Source organism: Ceratotherium simum, chromosome 7 (assembly GCF_057802395.1).
Source record: "Ceratotherium simum simum isolate JZ-2026a chromosome 7, ASM5780239v1, whole genome shotgun sequence".
Classification (NCBI taxonomy): domain Eukaryota; kingdom Metazoa; phylum Chordata; class Mammalia; order Perissodactyla; family Rhinocerotidae; genus Ceratotherium; species Ceratotherium simum.
In genome coordinates this window covers 17,680,641-17,698,038 of record NC_141906.1, presented here as the reverse complement: position 1 = coordinate 17,698,038, position 17,398 = coordinate 17,680,641, and the positions used below count along the sequence as shown (strand labels likewise).

The 17,398-nt window shown below is 50.2% G+C and overlaps 1 protein-coding gene across 10 annotated transcripts in view; it reads left to right on the top strand.

Annotated features, from left to right (window-relative positions):
* MICAL2 (microtubule associated monooxygenase, calponin and LIM domain containing 2) overlaps nucleotides 1-17,398 on the top strand; it is a 223,622-nt gene that overhangs the window by 112,119 nt on the left and 94,105 nt on the right. For 9 of the 10 annotated variants that reach the window (XM_087433205.1, XM_087433201.1, XM_087433204.1 and 6 more), the window contains 2 exons: nucleotides 3,163-3,231; nucleotides 6,331-6,477. In XM_087433205.1, coding sequence (XP_087289331.1) covers nucleotides 3,163-3,231; nucleotides 6,331-6,477 — 216 coding nt within the window. Of the gene's footprint in view, nucleotides 1-3,162; nucleotides 3,232-6,330; nucleotides 6,478-7,958; nucleotides 8,082-9,301; nucleotides 9,521-9,745; nucleotides 9,848-11,093; nucleotides 11,220-15,812; nucleotides 15,876-17,398 lie in introns of all 10 variants that reach the window. The other variant, XM_087433207.1, reaches the window with a different exon arrangement.

Below are 17,398 nucleotides of genomic sequence, written 5' to 3'. Positions count from 1 at the left end.
CAGATTTTCTAATTATACTAACTAGCATATAACACTTTATATTATAAGAAGTGTTTTACATACATCATTTCATTAATCCTTACAACAACTTAGGAGCTAAATATATAATACCTTACAGGCGAGAAGGTCAGAGAAGTTAGGTGATTTTCTTAAGGTTATACAGCCGGGAAGTAATTAGTGCCAGAACTCAAACCCATGACTCATTGCTCTGCCATTGAAGAAGAGATCTCTCTTGCTAGAGTCACTGGCCATCTTTCTAAATGTCATGGCTGCCTCCCTACTCAACCAGGCCATTGCCTGCAATGGCCAATCTCTCTTACTATGACCCAGATCTAAATTTCTCCAGGGTTTGGCTACACTAGGCTAACAATCTAAAGTTTGTTTGCTTTCGGCTAAAATCACATTACGTCAGGCAGTATGGGAACATGGTTATCTTGTGCTGATCAAATAAATGATCAGATTGGCAGATCTATGTCGTTGATTTTTTTTAAATGGAAACTCCAATTAGTTTAATAAATGACTTTTGGTATGTAGAATCTTTCACATCATTGGGAAATCATGATAAGGAAGTGTTCTTAGGGTGAAAGGCCAGGAAAAAATTAATAGGAAGAGAAAGTGAGTTGTTTAATCTCATGCTCTCTCTGACTGGGCACAGTAAGTATTTTCTCCCTTCTTGTATTCAATTCTTTTTTTTTTTTTTTTTTTTTTGCTGAGGAAGATTCTCCCTGTGCTCACATCTGTTGCCAATCTTCCTTTTTTTTTTGCTTGAGGAAGATCAGCCCTGAGCTAACATCTGTGCCAATCTTCCTCTATTTTTTGTGTGTGGGACACGGCCACAGCATGGCTGGTGAGTGATATAGGTCTGCACCCAGGATCCGAACCAGCAAACCCGGGCCACCAAAGTGGAACACGTGGAACTTTAACCACTCAGCCATGGGGCTGGCCCCTTGTACTACCCAATTCTTTATAGAGCAAATAGAGTCCAAGGAGATGGGGCTCCTGAGGCTCCCAAATAGAGATATGCAGATGTGAAAACATTAGGTAAACCCCTAGATTTGCGTTTTCTCCACCTTTTTGTTTTAGCCGAGCTCTTGGTTGAGGGTCAATAATTCCTTGGTAAATCCAGAAGGAAGAGTAGAGGCCATTTGGGTATGTATGTTGCTAACCTTTCCATGTAGACTGGATGTTATTGTCCCAAGGTCAGGCTGAATTGGAGGAGCTGGGGTGGCCCCACCCACTTCCTTTATTCCCCCTGAAGGCTTTGGGGTCTTCTTAGCCGCTGCTCCTGGGCACACCCCTGCCAGGAGTGCTTTCTCTGCGCCTGTAGCTAAAGTACTGGGTTTGGATCCATACAGGCTCTGTTGGAACAGTCGCTCCCCTGGCTGCTGAATGCAAGAGAGCAACATGTGTTGCTCTTTGAGGGAAAAGCCAAGTCCCCATTTAAGGTGGAAACAAAAAAACAACAGAAACCCTAAGAGTCTGCATGAAGTGTTCCCGGTGGGGAGGACATCCTGTACTTTCACAGGCTCCAGTCTCCGGGCCAGCATGGCATTCAGACAGCCTGGGCCTCTAAGACCCAACGTTGTTGAAAATAAGGTCATCTGTTTCTCTTGGTGTTTGCCCAAGCATTTGGGTTGAAATCATTTCCATTCACAGAATAATGATTTATTAGAAGCTGAGGGAAATGTTGAAGGGGAGGCGGGGCCCTTTGATCTGTTGTTCTGTGCTGCCTGGGCAAGGGAAGGGTTGAACAAATATGAATGATTAAACCAGTTGATCTTGTCTTAAAAAGCAAAAAAAAGGCGCTAATACATATGGGGCGGGGCCGGGGCGGAGTGATGGGGAGTGGAAGAGCTCAGAACAGGTGCTTGCCCCTGGAAGCAGCGGGGTAGGTAGTGACTGTGTGCGGGATGTTTCAGAACAACCAGGAGCTGAAAGAATCCTCCTGCGACTGGGCAAGGGGAGGAGGGATGTGTGGGGCTGGCCGGACTGTACGCCTGGGTCCGAGGGGAGAGTGTGGACAGCAGCCTTTCCTACTGCAGCCCAAGTGGCACAAGGGCTGGGATTTAATCTGGGCCTGCTGCGGAGGGAAGGCCCCTCTGGGGGACCATGGAGCCATCCCCCACATGCTTGGTGGGGATGGCTCCATGGTCCTCAGGGCGCTGGCCGTTTGGAGAAGCCCCAGCTGGAGACTGGTGGTAGAGAGGTCTAACCCAGTGTCAAGGATCCTCTTACTGGGCATGGTGCAGAGGAGGCACTAAATCCAGCCCAGCATCCCAGCCCAAAGCATCAGCTGCCTGTGCAGCCCCTCTCATTCCCTTGAGGAGACAAGCCTGACAGTGGGTGTGGCCGTTGCAGGGTTGACACAATGAGCTTGAGTAGAGCGGGGTTCCCGGCACTTAAATGTTCAGATTCGGGCAGCAGAGAGGAGAATATAAGGGCCTCTCAGTGGGACAACCATGTGATTTATGGTCTAAACCAGGATACGTTTTGAGAGTGAAAGGGAGCACTATAAATAATTACGCTGGGGAAAAAAGCAGTAAATCAAAACCGTCCTGGGCAAACTGGGCTGTATGGTCACTGTAGTTGACAGACCGTATCTGATGCTGCTTTGGAGTTAATAAAATATCATTTACTGGTAGCTATGAATGGCAGGCATAATTTGCCATCAAATCCCTAGACAAATCCTGATCTGAGTCCAGAGAATCCCTGCCTGTAAGGTGAGCAGTACCACCTCCTTGTAGGAGATGGTCTCCACGTGGCAGCACATGGGGGGACATCAGCAGGTCTGGCTGTGACTGCTCTGAGCCAAAGTCACGCTGACAGTGGGGACAATCCCTGCCCTGCCCATGTCCCAGGGATTCTTTGTGCTTTGGGATGCTTCAGCCTGATCTTTTGGGATGTGATTCCCGCCCCTCTGATAGCAGCCCTGGCTCCCTAGGTGGAGGAAGTCTCCCTTCACTGTGCCTGGACATACAGAATGTGATGGCATTTGTCACGGTGCAGGGTAAGTTACGTCCGTCTGTCTCCTGGGCTGGCAGCTGTCTGCAGGCAGGGATGCATCCCCAGTGCTGGCTCAGGGCCAGCCCTGTGGCCTCAGGGCTGTAGTGGAACCGCAGCCTTGATGCCCCTGAGCTCACCAGGCTTTCTTGGCCATTGCAGGTGGACCACCAACCCGAAGAGAACGACATGAACAAACGGAGGCGGAAAGGCTTCAACAACCTGGACGAGGTTCGTGTGCACAGCATCAGTTTAAACAAAGGCCCGTTGCCTGAAAGCCAGTGGCCCCAGGCCCGCCGGACCGCGGTGGCAGCTCTGGCCGTTCTTCCTTTCCTCTCATGAACCACTGGGTTCCAAGCTTGGCTTGATAGAAAAACAGTCAGGTTCTGGTCCTCCCTCCACTTACTAGTTATGTAACCTTGAGAAACGTAACCTCCCGGGGTGTGGCTCACGTCTGTAAAATACAGATGATGCATTTGAAATGTATGAAACTTTGCAGGATTCTTAAAGATTAAATAAGAGGATGTATATAACATGCTGAGCATGATAGCCGGCACCTGAGCTGATCAATATATAATCACTATTAATAGTCTGTAGTAAAGAGGCACCAGCAGTCCCACTTTTCTCCCAGTTTACCTTTTGTGTTTTCGACACTTTTAGTCTCTAAGGCAAATGTCCCGGTGCCCACAAGTGCCACCTTCTGGTGAAAGAATAAAATTACAAGCTACTTTGTTGAAACCAAGCACAAATCTCTTTCCTGCTACTGAAAAATTGATCAGCAGGAAAAGAAAGTATCAGTTCCTGCTTCCCCAGGCAGCTCTTTAAAGAGACCCGAGATATACGCTTCATTTGAAAAAGCCATTCTAATCCCACAAAAGCAAGCATAGAGATTGTCCGTGAACTGTAGGGTGCCAGCTTTAGCTAGCCTCCCGACTAATGTCAAAATGATGACACAGAGGCACGTGGGATAAATTGTATGATACCTTCATACTTGATTTATAGGACTCAGAAAAGACTTCTCTTGTCTTATATGGTTGAAGAGCTGTTATTCTCGGCTCTGGTACGAGCAAGAAGCCAGCGAATAGGGAGAGAATTGCGAGGAGGCAGCTGAGGCTGGTTAACTGGGCTGGAGAGACATCACGTTCCCCAGTTTCGGGGTGTGGATCTCCACTTAAGTGCCCATGGTTTGCTCCTGCCTCCTCCCAAGAAGCTGCCCTTGGATACATTTTGTCTCAGTGGAAGCCTTTCATCTGTGGTTTATTTGAGGGGGTGTTGGTGCTGTTTCTGTTGATGGCAGCACAGAAGTTAAGAGTGTGGGAAGAAATCTGGTTGCACCTGCCCTTTCTGAGATGGCTCTGGACTGTTCTCTGGGCCAGCTGTCTTGCTGGCAGACAAGTCAGATTTAACCAAGCAATAATTCTTTCTAAATTCTTGCTGCTCAAAGAACCAGCAGCATCGGCATCAGCTGGCAGCTGGTTAGAAATGCAGAGTCTCAGGGCCCACCCAGACCTGCTGAATCCGAATCTGCTTTTGCAGGGAGGAGATCCTGGTGATTCGTGTGCACATTGATGTCTGAGAAGCACTCAAGCCCATATTGATGTGCAGAGTCACATTCCCACTTTGAAGTGGGGAGCCACTCTGGTTTGCGTTTTTCCAACACATCGGAGTGGCTCTGCATGCAGGGTTTCCCATGGGCTGCTTCTCTTAGGGGATCTTAAAAAACAGCATTTGGCTATATAGCATGCCTCTTCCCGTGAATTCTTTCTAAGTGAACACATCTTTGTTGTCTTGAGAATGTCTGCTCCGTGAGGGAGATTCATTGTCTGCTGGGAAGGCAGACTGCCCACTTGACATGGCAATGCCTATGGGAGCAGATCCTATGGTAAGAGGGAACAGGCATTCAATGAACACTGGTAACTTTCCAAGTTTTATTTTTAGCAGATGAGCTAAAGAAATCTTACATGGAACTCCATTTTATAAAACAGCATAACCAAGTCACCACAGCCAGCATCTCAGCAGTCATAGGTCATGTCAATATCATGTCCCCTGAAATAAAGCAACGAGAAGGGCCCTTCACCTCTGTAGATCCTTCTCCAAAGTCCATAACCCCAGTCTAGTCATGAGAACACATCAGACCAACCAAGATGAAGGGACTTTGTACAAAATAGCTGACCAGTCCCCTTCAAAATTGTCATGGTCATGAACGACAAAGAAATATGGAGAAACAGTTACAGATGGGAGGGGACTGAGGACTTGATGGCTGAATGCAATGTGGGATCCTGGATTGTGTCCTGGGGCTGAAAAAGGACGTTAGTGGAGAAACCACTATAATCCGAATCAAATATATAGTTTAATATCATGCCAGTGTTCATTTCTTAGTTTTGATAACAGTACCATGATTGTTCCAGATGTTAACATTAGGTGCAACTGGGTGAAGGGTATGTAGGAACTCGTTGTGCTATCTTTGTAACTTTTCTGTAAATCTAAAATTATTTCAAAATTAAATTTTTTTTTAAAAGATAGCAGCCACAGCAGGACTGGTTGAAGTTGGGAGTGGGGTGCAGAGGAGAGGGGAGAAAGAAGCTCAGAGCCTGTGCGCTGCCTGACTGACACCCCCTTCATCCTCCCTACACTTCACCTCTTGGCAGGCACGTGATGTATTTTGATAGTTCTTTTTTTTTTTTTTTTTGAGAAAGATCAGCCCTGAGCTAACATCCATGTCAATCCTCCTCTTTTTTTTTGTTTTCCCCTTTTTCTCCCCAAAGCCCCAGTAGATAGTTGGATGTCATAGTTGCACATCCTTCTAGTTGCTGTATGTGGGACTCCGCCTCAGCATGGCTGGAGAAGCGGTGTGTCAGTGTGCGCCTGGGATCTGAACCCAGGCCGCCAGCTGCGGAGCGCACACACTTAACCGCTAAGCCAGGGGACCGGCCCCATGTGATGTATTTTGAAAACTATTTTGCTCATCACTTCATTATTATATTTGATTTTTGCAACCACCATGTGAAGTAGGTTATGCTCCCATTTTACAGATGAGGAAACTTCAGAGAAGTTAGGTATATTGCCAAGGTCATTGGGCTGGGAGGTGAAAGAGTTAGGATTCAAACTCTGTCTGGCTCCCAAGCCTGGGTGTGCCTGCCTTTGGGAAGACATGTCCCTCCTGTGAGCATTATCTCCATTGGTATCACCTGCTGCCTCCGCCTCACTTCCTCAGACCTCAGAGGGCGTCCTTATTCAGGAAATTTGTCCCATGTCCTGAGCCCCCAGGCCACCTCCCTGCTGTCTGAGTTCTGGGATCCGACAACCAATGCACTGCCTTGGCCTTCGCAGCCTTCCGCCTTTTCCAGCCGGACCCTGGGCTCCAGTCAAGAGGGCAGCAGCAAAGAAGGTGGGAATCAGAACAAGGTGAAGTCCATGGCGAGCCAGCTGCTGGCCAAGTTTGAGGAGAACTCTCGGAACCCCTCGCTCCTGAAGCCGGTGAGTCCCGTCAGATCCTCGCTGGACCTGCCTTTCTGTGATTAGAACTGAGAAGCCTGCAGAAATGTTCAGGCTAGTGATGGATTTCAAGTATGCCAGCCAGGCCTGGCTCAAGTGAGGCTCGAGCTTCTTCTAGATCAGGAGTCAGCAGACTTTTCCAAAAGAGGCCAGATGGCAAATATTTTAGGCTTTGGGGGCCATACACTCTCTCTTGCAGCTACTCAACTCTGCCGAGGTAGCATAAAAGCAGTCATAGACGTTACCTAAACAAATGCACGGGGCTGTGTTCCAATAAAACTTTATTTACAAAACAGGCAGCAGGCCAGATCTGGCCCGAGCACTGTAGTTCGTCCATGCCTGTTCTGTGTTGGAGAAGAAATCCTTTCCCTAATTTGGTTTTGTTTTGCAACTATGACTTGGTTTGCAGCCATCTATGAGATGGTACAGCTTGAGGGAGCTTTAGAGATGCTGGCTGCCTGGGAGAGTGCTAAGTCTATAGTGAGACGACCTGTCTAAACTAGGGGAAACTGAGTCATAGGTCTTAGCTCCATGTGGGCCTACAGGAATGGTGACCACCTCCTCAGTGTTCTCATGGTGCCCCCCTCTCCCAGTTCCCTTGAGTCAGGCTGGCAGGGCTCTCGTGTCTGACCGGGGTCAGCGTGAGGCTGAAGGAGACTGAATGTTGCGGGTCAGGCTGCAGACCAAACTGACTTCTCTCGGTTCTGGCTCTGGGTCTGTGCTGCATGGTTCTGTTTGCTCCCCTGAATTCCTTTGGTATGCTGCTGTCACATTACAAAAGCTTGAGACAAGGGGTTTGTTTTTCTTTGGAGAACACCTGTCATGTGACACCTCCTCCTCTCAGGAGGACAGGCTCTTGGTTAGTTGGGTTTAGAGGCCTCCATAGACGTCTTCCTGGTCTTGATGTGGACCATGCCCCTCCTGGACAAACTGGCCTTCCCCAGGAAGCCAGGTGATTTTATTACAAAGGGGCCATTTTCCTGAGATCTGTAATTCTCTGAATTTTTTTCTCAATTGCCCCTTCTGGAGGCTTGGTCCCTTGCAGTCCCCAGATGTCTAGGAGGGGACTCCCTTCAGAAGGACTGTAGCATCCTCATCATTCTAGGGGGCAGGAAGCTTTTCCATTTCCAGGAGGCTTTTGGGGCTGGCCACCCTGGCCTGGCATGGGCTCTGGCAGTGGCCGCCCAGTGCCCCAGGTCTGAGCCAAAAGCAAGGCCTCCCTGGGATTCACACGTTGTCCTAGAGTAGGGGACTCCAGGACTTGCTGTTCACATGGACAGAGAGCCAGGGTTCAAGTTTCCCAGCTGGGCTGGGCTGGCAGGAGTTCAGCCCGGTGCTCTCTCTGCGCTTGCACACTCTCTCCCTGCCTCTCTCCCTCTCTTCCCTCCGCTGTCTCAGTCTAACTCACCTTTTCCTTCACGTTTCCTGCGGCTGCTCTCTCGGATCCGCCTTCCTCCTCCCAGGAACGCCATGTCTCAGGGATAGGTAAGCCCGTCCTGCGCTCTTCCTCTGACTCTCCTGTTCACTCTCGCCGCCCCACGCCGGAGGAGCCCACACCCAGCCCGTCACCTCCTCTGAAAAGGCAGGTAGGGCTCCTTCCAGTGGACGCTGTCCTGGTGAAGCCAGAGGGGTGGGGTCAGTGGCTCTCTCCGCACCCCAAGTAGGGCTGATTGTAGATTCTCTGGGGAGGCAGACACAACTTGAGGTCACCACCCTGATAGGTAAGAATAACCAAGTATTCAGCATCTTGAAATACATGCCGGTCAGGGGTATTGACCCACCAACTAACATGCTCTTGGTAAAAACAGATCACACTACATGGGGAGTTCTGTGTGATGCCCCTGGGACACTTAGCTTTGTTCACAGACCACTTCGATAGGCTGATTATTAAATCTATGAAAACATGGCTGTGATGGTGGAATGGGCTCAGGTGGCCGATTGGCTGCACACCACTGAAGGGGGAAGGCTGGGATGTGGTGAAGGCCTCCCCTGGTGCCTGAGTAGATGAGGACCTGCCCAGTGGACAGGAAGGCAGTTAGCAGCCATGGACTGTGGCTTTTTCCAGCTGGCATCTCTGGGTTTGGAATTTGAACAGAATCACTGTTATTGACCACAGCACAGCATTAGGAATTCTGTGTTGCTTCTGGTGGTGCAGGTGGAATGAGGTCAGTGTGGATGTAATGCAGGGATTTTATGTCTATGTGTGTAAGAATTACCTAGGGGAGCAATTTTTTTTTCAGTAAAAAATACCAATACAGTCACGCGTCACTTAATGATGAGGATACGTTCTAAGAAATGCGTCATTAGACGATTTTGTCATTGTGCAAACATCATAGAGTGTACTTACACAAACCTAGATGTATAGCCTACTACACACCCGGGCTATGTGGTGCTAATCTTACGGGACCACCATCATGTATGTAGTCCGTCGTTGACCAAAACATCGTTATACAGCGCGTGACTGTATCTGGTGCCCAGATAGAATCTCTGGGGGTTGGGCCCAGTCTTGGGTTGTTTTTTCAAAGGTGCCCTAGGTGATTTCAGTGTGCAGCTAGGACTGAGAACGAGGGTGGTACAGGTTTTGATTCACTGGGTCTGGGGTGAGGCCAAAGACTGTATAGTTAAGGAGGCTGTCGGGTGATTCTGAGGCAGGTGCTGGAAAGGCAACACCTGAGGTTAGTTTGGAATCTGACTCGAGATGGCACCTGGGGTGCCCTTTATGCTGGTCCTCGTGGGGATCCCTCACGTTGGGGGTCAGTGAAAGGGCCACAGTTGGGAAGGAAGCTTGATTTTTCCTCTCCCCCAGTTCCCCCCAGTGGTTGTGACGGGGCATGTGCTCCGGGAGCTAAAGCAAGTGTCCGCTGGCAGCGAGGGCCCGAGCAGGCCCTGGAGAGCCAGAGCCAAGTCTGACCTGCAGCTAGGGGGGCCAGAACCATCTGCCGCCCTGCCTCCCACCTGCCAGGGAGGGCTGGCCCCATCTGGGGTGCTGCGGCGGCTGCAGCAAGTGGAGGACAAGATTGTCCAGGTGACAGCCTCACCCCTGCCTGTCTCTGCCTGTGTCTGGGTGCCCTCTCTCCTCCTCCCCTTCCTGCCTGGGGGGGGGGGGGTTCCTTCTGTATCTGTTCACCCCTGTCTCCGTTCTGCCACGTGTGGTAGCTGAGACCAGCCCGCCTCTCTCTCTCTCGGAGGTAACCATCACAGTCTCTGTCACTATCTTGCTTTTCTTTCTCCTTCCTCACCTTGACTGCAGAAGAGGGCTCAGAACTTGGCCAACAGGGAATTTCACACAAAGAACATTAAGGAGAAGGCGGCTCACCTCGCCTCCATGTTTGGACACGAGGATTTCCCACAGGTAATCACGGGGCTCTCGGAGCCCCCAGGACAAGGTGTCGGACTTCCAGCGACATGACCGGGAGTCAGTCTCTGGAGCTTCATTTCCTCCTTCCTCCTCCTTTTATAAAATGAGGCGCTATTCACTTTTCAAGCCTCTAGAGAATTCGAACTGGTTTCTAAAAAAGACCAAAATGAGATGATTCAAAATAAGTAGATAATTCATAACAAAGGGAAAAACAAGGCAGAAAAGTAGCCTCAGATCAAAGGAAAACGTTACTGAACAGAAACGCGTGCTGTTAGATCCTAGATAGCTTCTGAGTAGGCTCTGAGCTTCCTGATGGTCAACACAAAGAGGGAAAGCTGGTTGGTTGCAAGAATCATATCACAGGTGCCTTGAAGGTGAGAGCAAACCAGTTGCTCATGATATTCTGGGGCACGAAGGAGCAATCTCCTGGTGGCCCTGATCAGGGAGACACTAAGTCAGAAGATCAACCACGTTGTAACCTGCACTCTGCTTTCCTGAAGGCAGCATCGAGCCAAGAATGGCTTTGCCTTAGCATGGGAAGCACAGCCCCCTCCAGGCCAGGTACTTATTTAGAAACTTGCTGACAAGAAGAGAATGTGCTCGCAAGGAGATGTAAGAGTTGATGGTGTGGTCCTGTGGTGCGCTGCCTGGATGTGTAAGGTGCTCCCTTGCTTGCAGCAGCCTGGGCTCCAGAACGTACCTCCCCTGCTGCTTTCCCTCCATCTCCTCCAGACCTGTGTCCTCTCCTACTTGGCAGGGTCATTGACATGGGAAAGTTGCTGTGCATTTAGATCATTTTTAGGGCTCCACACAGCTGCTGGGAGGCTGGCACGGTTGTCTGCAGCTGCAGAGGCCCTGCTGGGGCCGTCTGCCCAAAGTAGCCCAGAATTCTCCTTTCCTAAGCTTGCAGCCGTTCCTTCATACCAAGCTCCAGAGCGAGGGCTTCAGGAGGAGTTAGCACGAGTGTCTGCAGGAGAGGCAGGCAAGAACAGGTTGGAGCTGCTCCAGCTGTTTGGTGTGAGAAGGGAGACGGGGTAGTTGCAGCAAGTGCAGTGTAGTCAGGAGCCAGACAGTCCTGCTGGGCTCCAAAGACAGGGGCTCCTGTTTTGTCTTGAGACTCGGGTCTGGATGTCTTCTCTCCTCCTTAAATGCATAGGCAAGGGGCTGCATCATCGAGGCAAGCATCGCTGTGCATTTCCCGGGGGATAATCGTAGTCTCCTCTGTTTCTGTTCTGCACAGAATAAACTACTCTCTAAAGGCCTGTCTCATACTCCTCCTCCGTCTTCTCCCTCCTGCCTTCCACCTCCTGATCCAGCTGCTACTTCCTCTCCGTCGACTGTTGACTCTGTGTCTCCTGCCAGAAAGGTAGTTGTCCTGCACAATTAGCTTCCCCCACTCCCTGCATGTTCTGAGATGTTCTGCTCTGCTCGACCTGCACAGACGAACATCTGGAGTTTGGCTTGGCTGGGATGAAAATTTGTAAGGAGCTTTACAACAGTCCTGGATTCGTTTTTGTTTCTGTGTTGGAGCAAGCAACACAGCGGAACAGTCAGCACACAAAAACTTGTGTAACAGAGCTCATTTATCCAGCAAGTGTTAATTGGGCACCCACCATATGCCAACCTCTGTGCCAGATGCCGAGAAAACAAAGAGGAGGGAGGTACAGTTCCCTTACAACGGTTTAGATGGAAACAGCACAGTCACGTAGAAATAAGTAACATTTTTCCCATATGAAATTGCCAGTATTTGGCTGTTTTTAACCTAACAAAATGGCAGTTTCACATGGTGACCCTAATGCAATACGATCCATTGGTTCTAGGTGAGGTATACAGGGCAAGCCAGAGGGGGGAAGCCTGGGAAGGATTCACAGAGGAGGTAATATGGGAGCTGTGTTGAAGGTTACACGGGAGGATTTGCTGGAGAGAAGTCAGGGGCAGGGGCTGGCATGTGCAAAGGCAGGAGATGGGACTTGCATGAATGGAAAGACAGGATTCTGGTGCAACTTGATTTGGGGATAAAAATGTTTGTGGGAGGGTGGAGAAGGAGGATGAATGGCAGCCCGCTCTTTTCATATTAAGGAATATCTTTCTCTCCTCTTATAAAGAGCCACCAAAGGATGTGCTCTGTGTTCTAGAAGGATGATTCATGTAGTAGTGCAGAGGTTGGCTCAGAGGAGAAGAGGGAGTGGGGAGCCAACTTTGGTTAAGTAGATAATGCAATGCACCATGAGCAATTATTAAAAGTTGAGTTCTGGAGCACTTTTCATATATTCCACTTATCTTCCTATTACTTAATATGCTGAGATAATGCCAGGCTGGAGTGAGAGGGGACAGTCTCCTGGGAATCTTGGCCTCTGGAATGGATGAACCTAAAAACGGATGTGAAGCCCAATCCTTTAGCCAATGCTCACAGGAGCAGATTTGGAGTCTCTTCTCCGCAGACTGTGCTCCTCTGAACACATCCAGCCTGTCTACCTCCCACCTGGGCTCGGCTCGGCGTGCAATGCTGAATGTCCCCTGTCAGGGTTACTGCTCATTTGCTTCCATACTGTCAGGCTGATGCACAACCAGCAACCTGCTGTTGCGTTAATGGAAAACTAGGAGCTGCCTCTTGGTGTGTAGCTGGGAGTCCCATCCCCGATGACCTGCATCACTGTGGAGAGAAGGGTGCAGGTAGGGTCTCCAAGAAAGGAGCAAGGAATCGTATCAGCTCCACCCACTCCGAGGTCCTTAACATGGGTATGAAGCATCCCTGGAAGGGGCAGCAGGAAGTGACGTGGAGAAACAAACACTTCGATCTTCAGCTCCACTCAAGATAGCCATGGCTGAGCTAGATGGCCAGCATCTTGTTCCAGGTCAGCCATTGGTCAGCTGTTTGACCTTAAGTTTCCTGACCTGTCTGGGCCTCCCTTTTCTCATCAACAAGGGAGTATTCCCGGCTCATGTCATAGTGAGTCATATGCATGGAGATTGGCATTTTTGTCACCACCATCACCAAAGGTTCAGCTTGGTAGAGAAGCCTTCCCTGGGGGTACTTCCTGCTACGGAAGAAGGTCCTTGGCACCTTGCCAGCACGATGAGAGGATATCGGCGCCTGGGCACAGGCAGGCAGTGACTGGTGCTCCTGGCTGGGCCACCAAGCCCACACTTGCTTCTCTCCGGTCCAGCCTCTCTGGCTAGCCCTGGTCGAGGCTCTCCTTTGCTTTGCTTCTCTTTCATCCTCAGAGAGCCCTGGCTTGGTCTCTGCCCTCTCAGAGTTGAGGGCAGAGCTGGGGCAAGAAAAGCCACCCTCTGACATGGTTTCCACTGGGTATTAGTTCTCTGGGTAATGGCAAGGAACAGCCTGCCTGAGTCCATGTGGGGCCGCTGGGGTCTGGCAGGACACTTCTTGTCAGAGAGCATATCCTCCATCACATCATCATCACACTCACTCCACTGAGGCCCTTGGCTGCTTCTCCACTGGGGTCTCTAAACCAACGTCACTCGGTAAGCCAATGAGTGAACCTTCATTCATTCTACAAATGTTTATTGAATGACAGCTTAGTGTCAGGCCCGTCAGGCTCTTGGGGTAGGCGTCAATGACCAGGGTTATGTTCCTGCCCTGATGAGGCTTGCATCCTGGTAGGGGGAAGGAAACAATCAACAATAATATGATATATAAGTAAATTATATATCAGAAGACAAGACGATGCTTCCTATGGAAAAATTAGAACAAGTAGCAGGGACCTGGCATGCTGGGGAAGGGTAGCAATTTTCAATGAAGTGGCAGGGGGGTTCTTCCTCAGAAAGAGAATTGAGTAGGAGCAGAGCCACAGATGGGAAAACAAAGGTACATAGAGGAGACTAGTGCCCAGGGCTCCTGACTGCGGCCCAGTGTTCTCTCCTCTGGACCACGGGGGCCAAGTGTGAATGGAGGCCTTGTCAGAGGGACCAGCCCAGAGGCTGTGTCCATGGAGAGCCCCCCACTGGAGTGCAAGGAGGGCTGCAAATGGGGTGGCCTTTGGGATGGCCAGTCCCAGCTCCTCCGGCCCCCACCTCTACAGCTTAGTTCCTTATTTCTCCCAGCTTGCGGCAGAACAATCGCCCCTTGTTTTTCTTATCTCATCTTCTGAGCCAGCCTTGGCCGTCAGATGATGGTGTAATTGGGCTATGTTAAAAGCCCCTGACTTATTAATTACAGGCTGATGTGCCTTTCACAGTGTGGCTGGGAACAATTGGGGAGCTCTTAGAAAGGGCCACCCTGGGCAAGTCACTTACCCTCTCTGTGCTTTAGTTTCTCCATTTGTGAAAAGGATCCAGGTTGGACTTGACACCCACAGAGCCCTCCAGATCTCAGTCTGAAGCCATTGCAGGCAGTTTGGGTTGGAGTGAGTGGTGAATTTCCAGTTTCAGTTTCAAACAGTCTTGGAAAGGGTATGCCAGTTGCCCCCATTCCCAACTTCTCTCTCTCTCCCAGGCCCCACCCCACCATCTATTCAGCACTGGGCTTTGCACTTGCAAAATCTGGCAGAGTGACAGCCTCCTCTGAGGAGAGAATTGGCTGCCCCTTAAAGTAGGTGACAGCCTGGTGACAAACAGCTTCATTCAGTCCTGTTGGAGCTCAGGGAGCCTCTCCCCTGGAGAGAGCCTGGGGCCTTAATGCTTCTTTCCAGCAGGTTATGGGCTGCTCTGATTGCCCAGTGACCCAAGATGGCCTCCATTCAGGGGAGCCCGAGGAAGAAAAATGCACTTGGAGACTGACGCTTAGTCCTTGGCAACCTCCTGGCAGGCAGCGTGTCTCTGTTCTTGTCCTAGATCCCTACACCCTAATTCTGAGGATCCAGGGATAATCACCTCCTCATGGGAATAGACTTAGACAAACTTGTTACAAGGAGCATGTGTTACTCCCAGGGATGCAAACTCAGGTCATCGACTCAGAGACGTGGCCAGAGCTCTGCCTTCAGACTATACTTACCAGCCCCTCAGATTGACGTTCCGCCTTAGGATTAAGAGTGACGCTGCTGGATTTTGGGCCAGAACGGTCATGGGGAGTGTTGAGGCCTTCTCATTTAGGGCCCAGATCCTTACCCAGGAGTTTTGTCTTTCAAGGCCTTAAACTATGTGATCATGTACAGTCATGTGTCCCCAGCACCATTTGGCTCATCCATTCCATCAAACCAGCCCTCCTGTAGTGGTATCAGCCCCCTATCAGCCATTAGTTAACTTCTTTCTTAAAGAAGAGAAACCACTGCTGATTTGGCCTCTGGCATGGCTGCCAGACATTTGTCAAGGTGGTGAGTTCTTGCAAGAACAAGATGGCGGCTGAGTGTTTGCACAGCTGAGCAAGAGGGACAGCCTCACTGGGCTGGGGGCTGTGGTTTCATCCTCCTGGGTCAGAAGAACAATGTGCATTGCAAAAGGAGCTTTCTCTGCCCTTGAGGGTGTTTGTTTTAAAACTGGATTTGCAGGGTTGACTTTAGAGATTTGCATATTAGAGGGAAGCTGGGCAGTCTTAGTTGAGCAATATGCCTCTGTTTCATCTGATACAAGGATAGCTCTCAAGGCCACCTCCGACTTCATTGTCCTTCTCTCTGTCCCATGGATAGAGCTAGGCAGCCCTTTGGAGGTCTCCTGTGTGCATCCTAGCCTGGGGGATTCTAATCTGCAGAACGCTGGTGTGTCTCAGGGAGATGGGGGGCTACAAGGGGAAGGCTATGGGCTCGGAGTCACACTTGGGCTCAGAGCACCAATTACACACTGTGTGAACTTGGACAAGTTAGGGGACCTCGCAGCACCTTAGTTTCCTACCTAGAGAATGGAGATAACAGCGTCTGCTCCTGAGGGTGATTGGAATAATGCAATGACCTAGCAATGTAAAATGCCTGAAGCATCCAGTAAATGTGCTCTTTCCTGAGTGGAGGAGAATTCTAGAAGAAAGCTCATTTACCTAAAATGCATGTTGATTCCTCTCTTTCTAAAGACAAAGAAGTCACCTTCCGATTTCCATTTCTATCCCAGCCACTTAGGAACAGTGCGGCCTCAGGTGAGTTAGAGCCTCCCTGAACCTCAGCTGGCCCATCTGCTAAGGGCGATTACAAGACCCGCCTCACAGGGCTGTGAGGGTTAAACGCATGTGACCAGCAGCACAGTGTCTAGCAACAGGGGATGAAAGTGCAGACATGGGTGACCACTGGGAGGTCACAGCCCCAGAGGCACTGAGTGTATAATTTCTGGACCCCCTCGAACAGGGGGTGGCAATTGTTGCCTTCCCTTTTCCTTGCCCTGGGCATATAGCTGAGGACTCTGGTCCACCAGCCTGTCCTCTGATGTCGCTCACCCAGGGTCTCCTCAGTGAGGAACGTGGGCCCAGGAGACCTCCTCTGGCCCTACTTGTCAAAACCTCCCCATCTCGTGAACCCGCAGCTCCAAGGCCCTGGAAGCTCTCCTCTCACCCCTGCCTGACCCGTGTGGGCTTCATGATGCTCACAGCAGGCCAGGTGGCCACAAGTGGCCCAGCTGTGGAGATGTGCAGCCTGGACACCTGGTATTCTTGGCTGAGTTCCAGGCCTCAGGAGAGGAGTTACCATTGTTTGGACACTAATGGGCCCAAAAGCCTGCTTCCTCCCTCGTTCGGAGCATCACCCCTGTGCCAGGATTATAGAGATGAATAAGATGGGGTCATGACATCAGGGGATGCAAACCCGAGAAGAGACGGGCCAGTTTGGAGCAGGGTGAGAAAGACTCCAGCATCCAGGCAGGGACTGTCATATTCTGAGTCGGGAGTGACAGGGTTGCCTCAGGAATGCCATCTTCTGCAGCCTCTGGTGATGGTGCTTGTGACAACAGTGAAGGCACCATGTTTGAATCTGGGTTGGCTCAGGGGAGAGAAGCAAGTGCACTCAGCCTGGGTGGGCACATTGTTCTTACCTGTGCAGAGGAGGGAACCCAAGCACCCAAGAGTCTCAAGTGAAGACATCTAAGAGAGGAGAAAAGTCTCAGAATATGGAAGTACGAAGCTGTACCAGTGGTGGTGCTGTGGATGTGTTAACTCTCTGCCAAGTGCTTCTTGGGGGCCCAGCACTGTGGGAAGCACGGCCCACATCCTTGATGATGCTCTTTTGCAACCCTGGGAAAATGGTGGTGCTCTACCCATTTTACAGACGAGGAAGCTGAGGCTCAAAGAAGGGAAATGGAGTAGGTGAGCTTAGTCTAATGTAATGTGAGGTGATGGCCCAACTGAAGTATCCAACCATTTTGGCTTATTCTAATTAATTAGCTGAAAAATAATTAAAATTCACAAAGGAGGAAAAGTAGTGAGAAATACCCCAATTCTTCAAAATTACGAGAATACTGAAAGACACATAAAGAGTTGCAAAAGCAGACCCCTGGTCCTCCAAAATTACCAATTTTTACAAAACTAGTGACTGGGATGGGATTGTTTTTGCTCAGATCATCAGATTGCCTGACTTTGCGTTTAGACAAACTGTTCCCAGGCGAACGGTAAGCTCTCCTCTGGACCAGCCCTCCCCAGGAGCATAGGCGCTTGCCTTTCAGTGCAGGAATCTC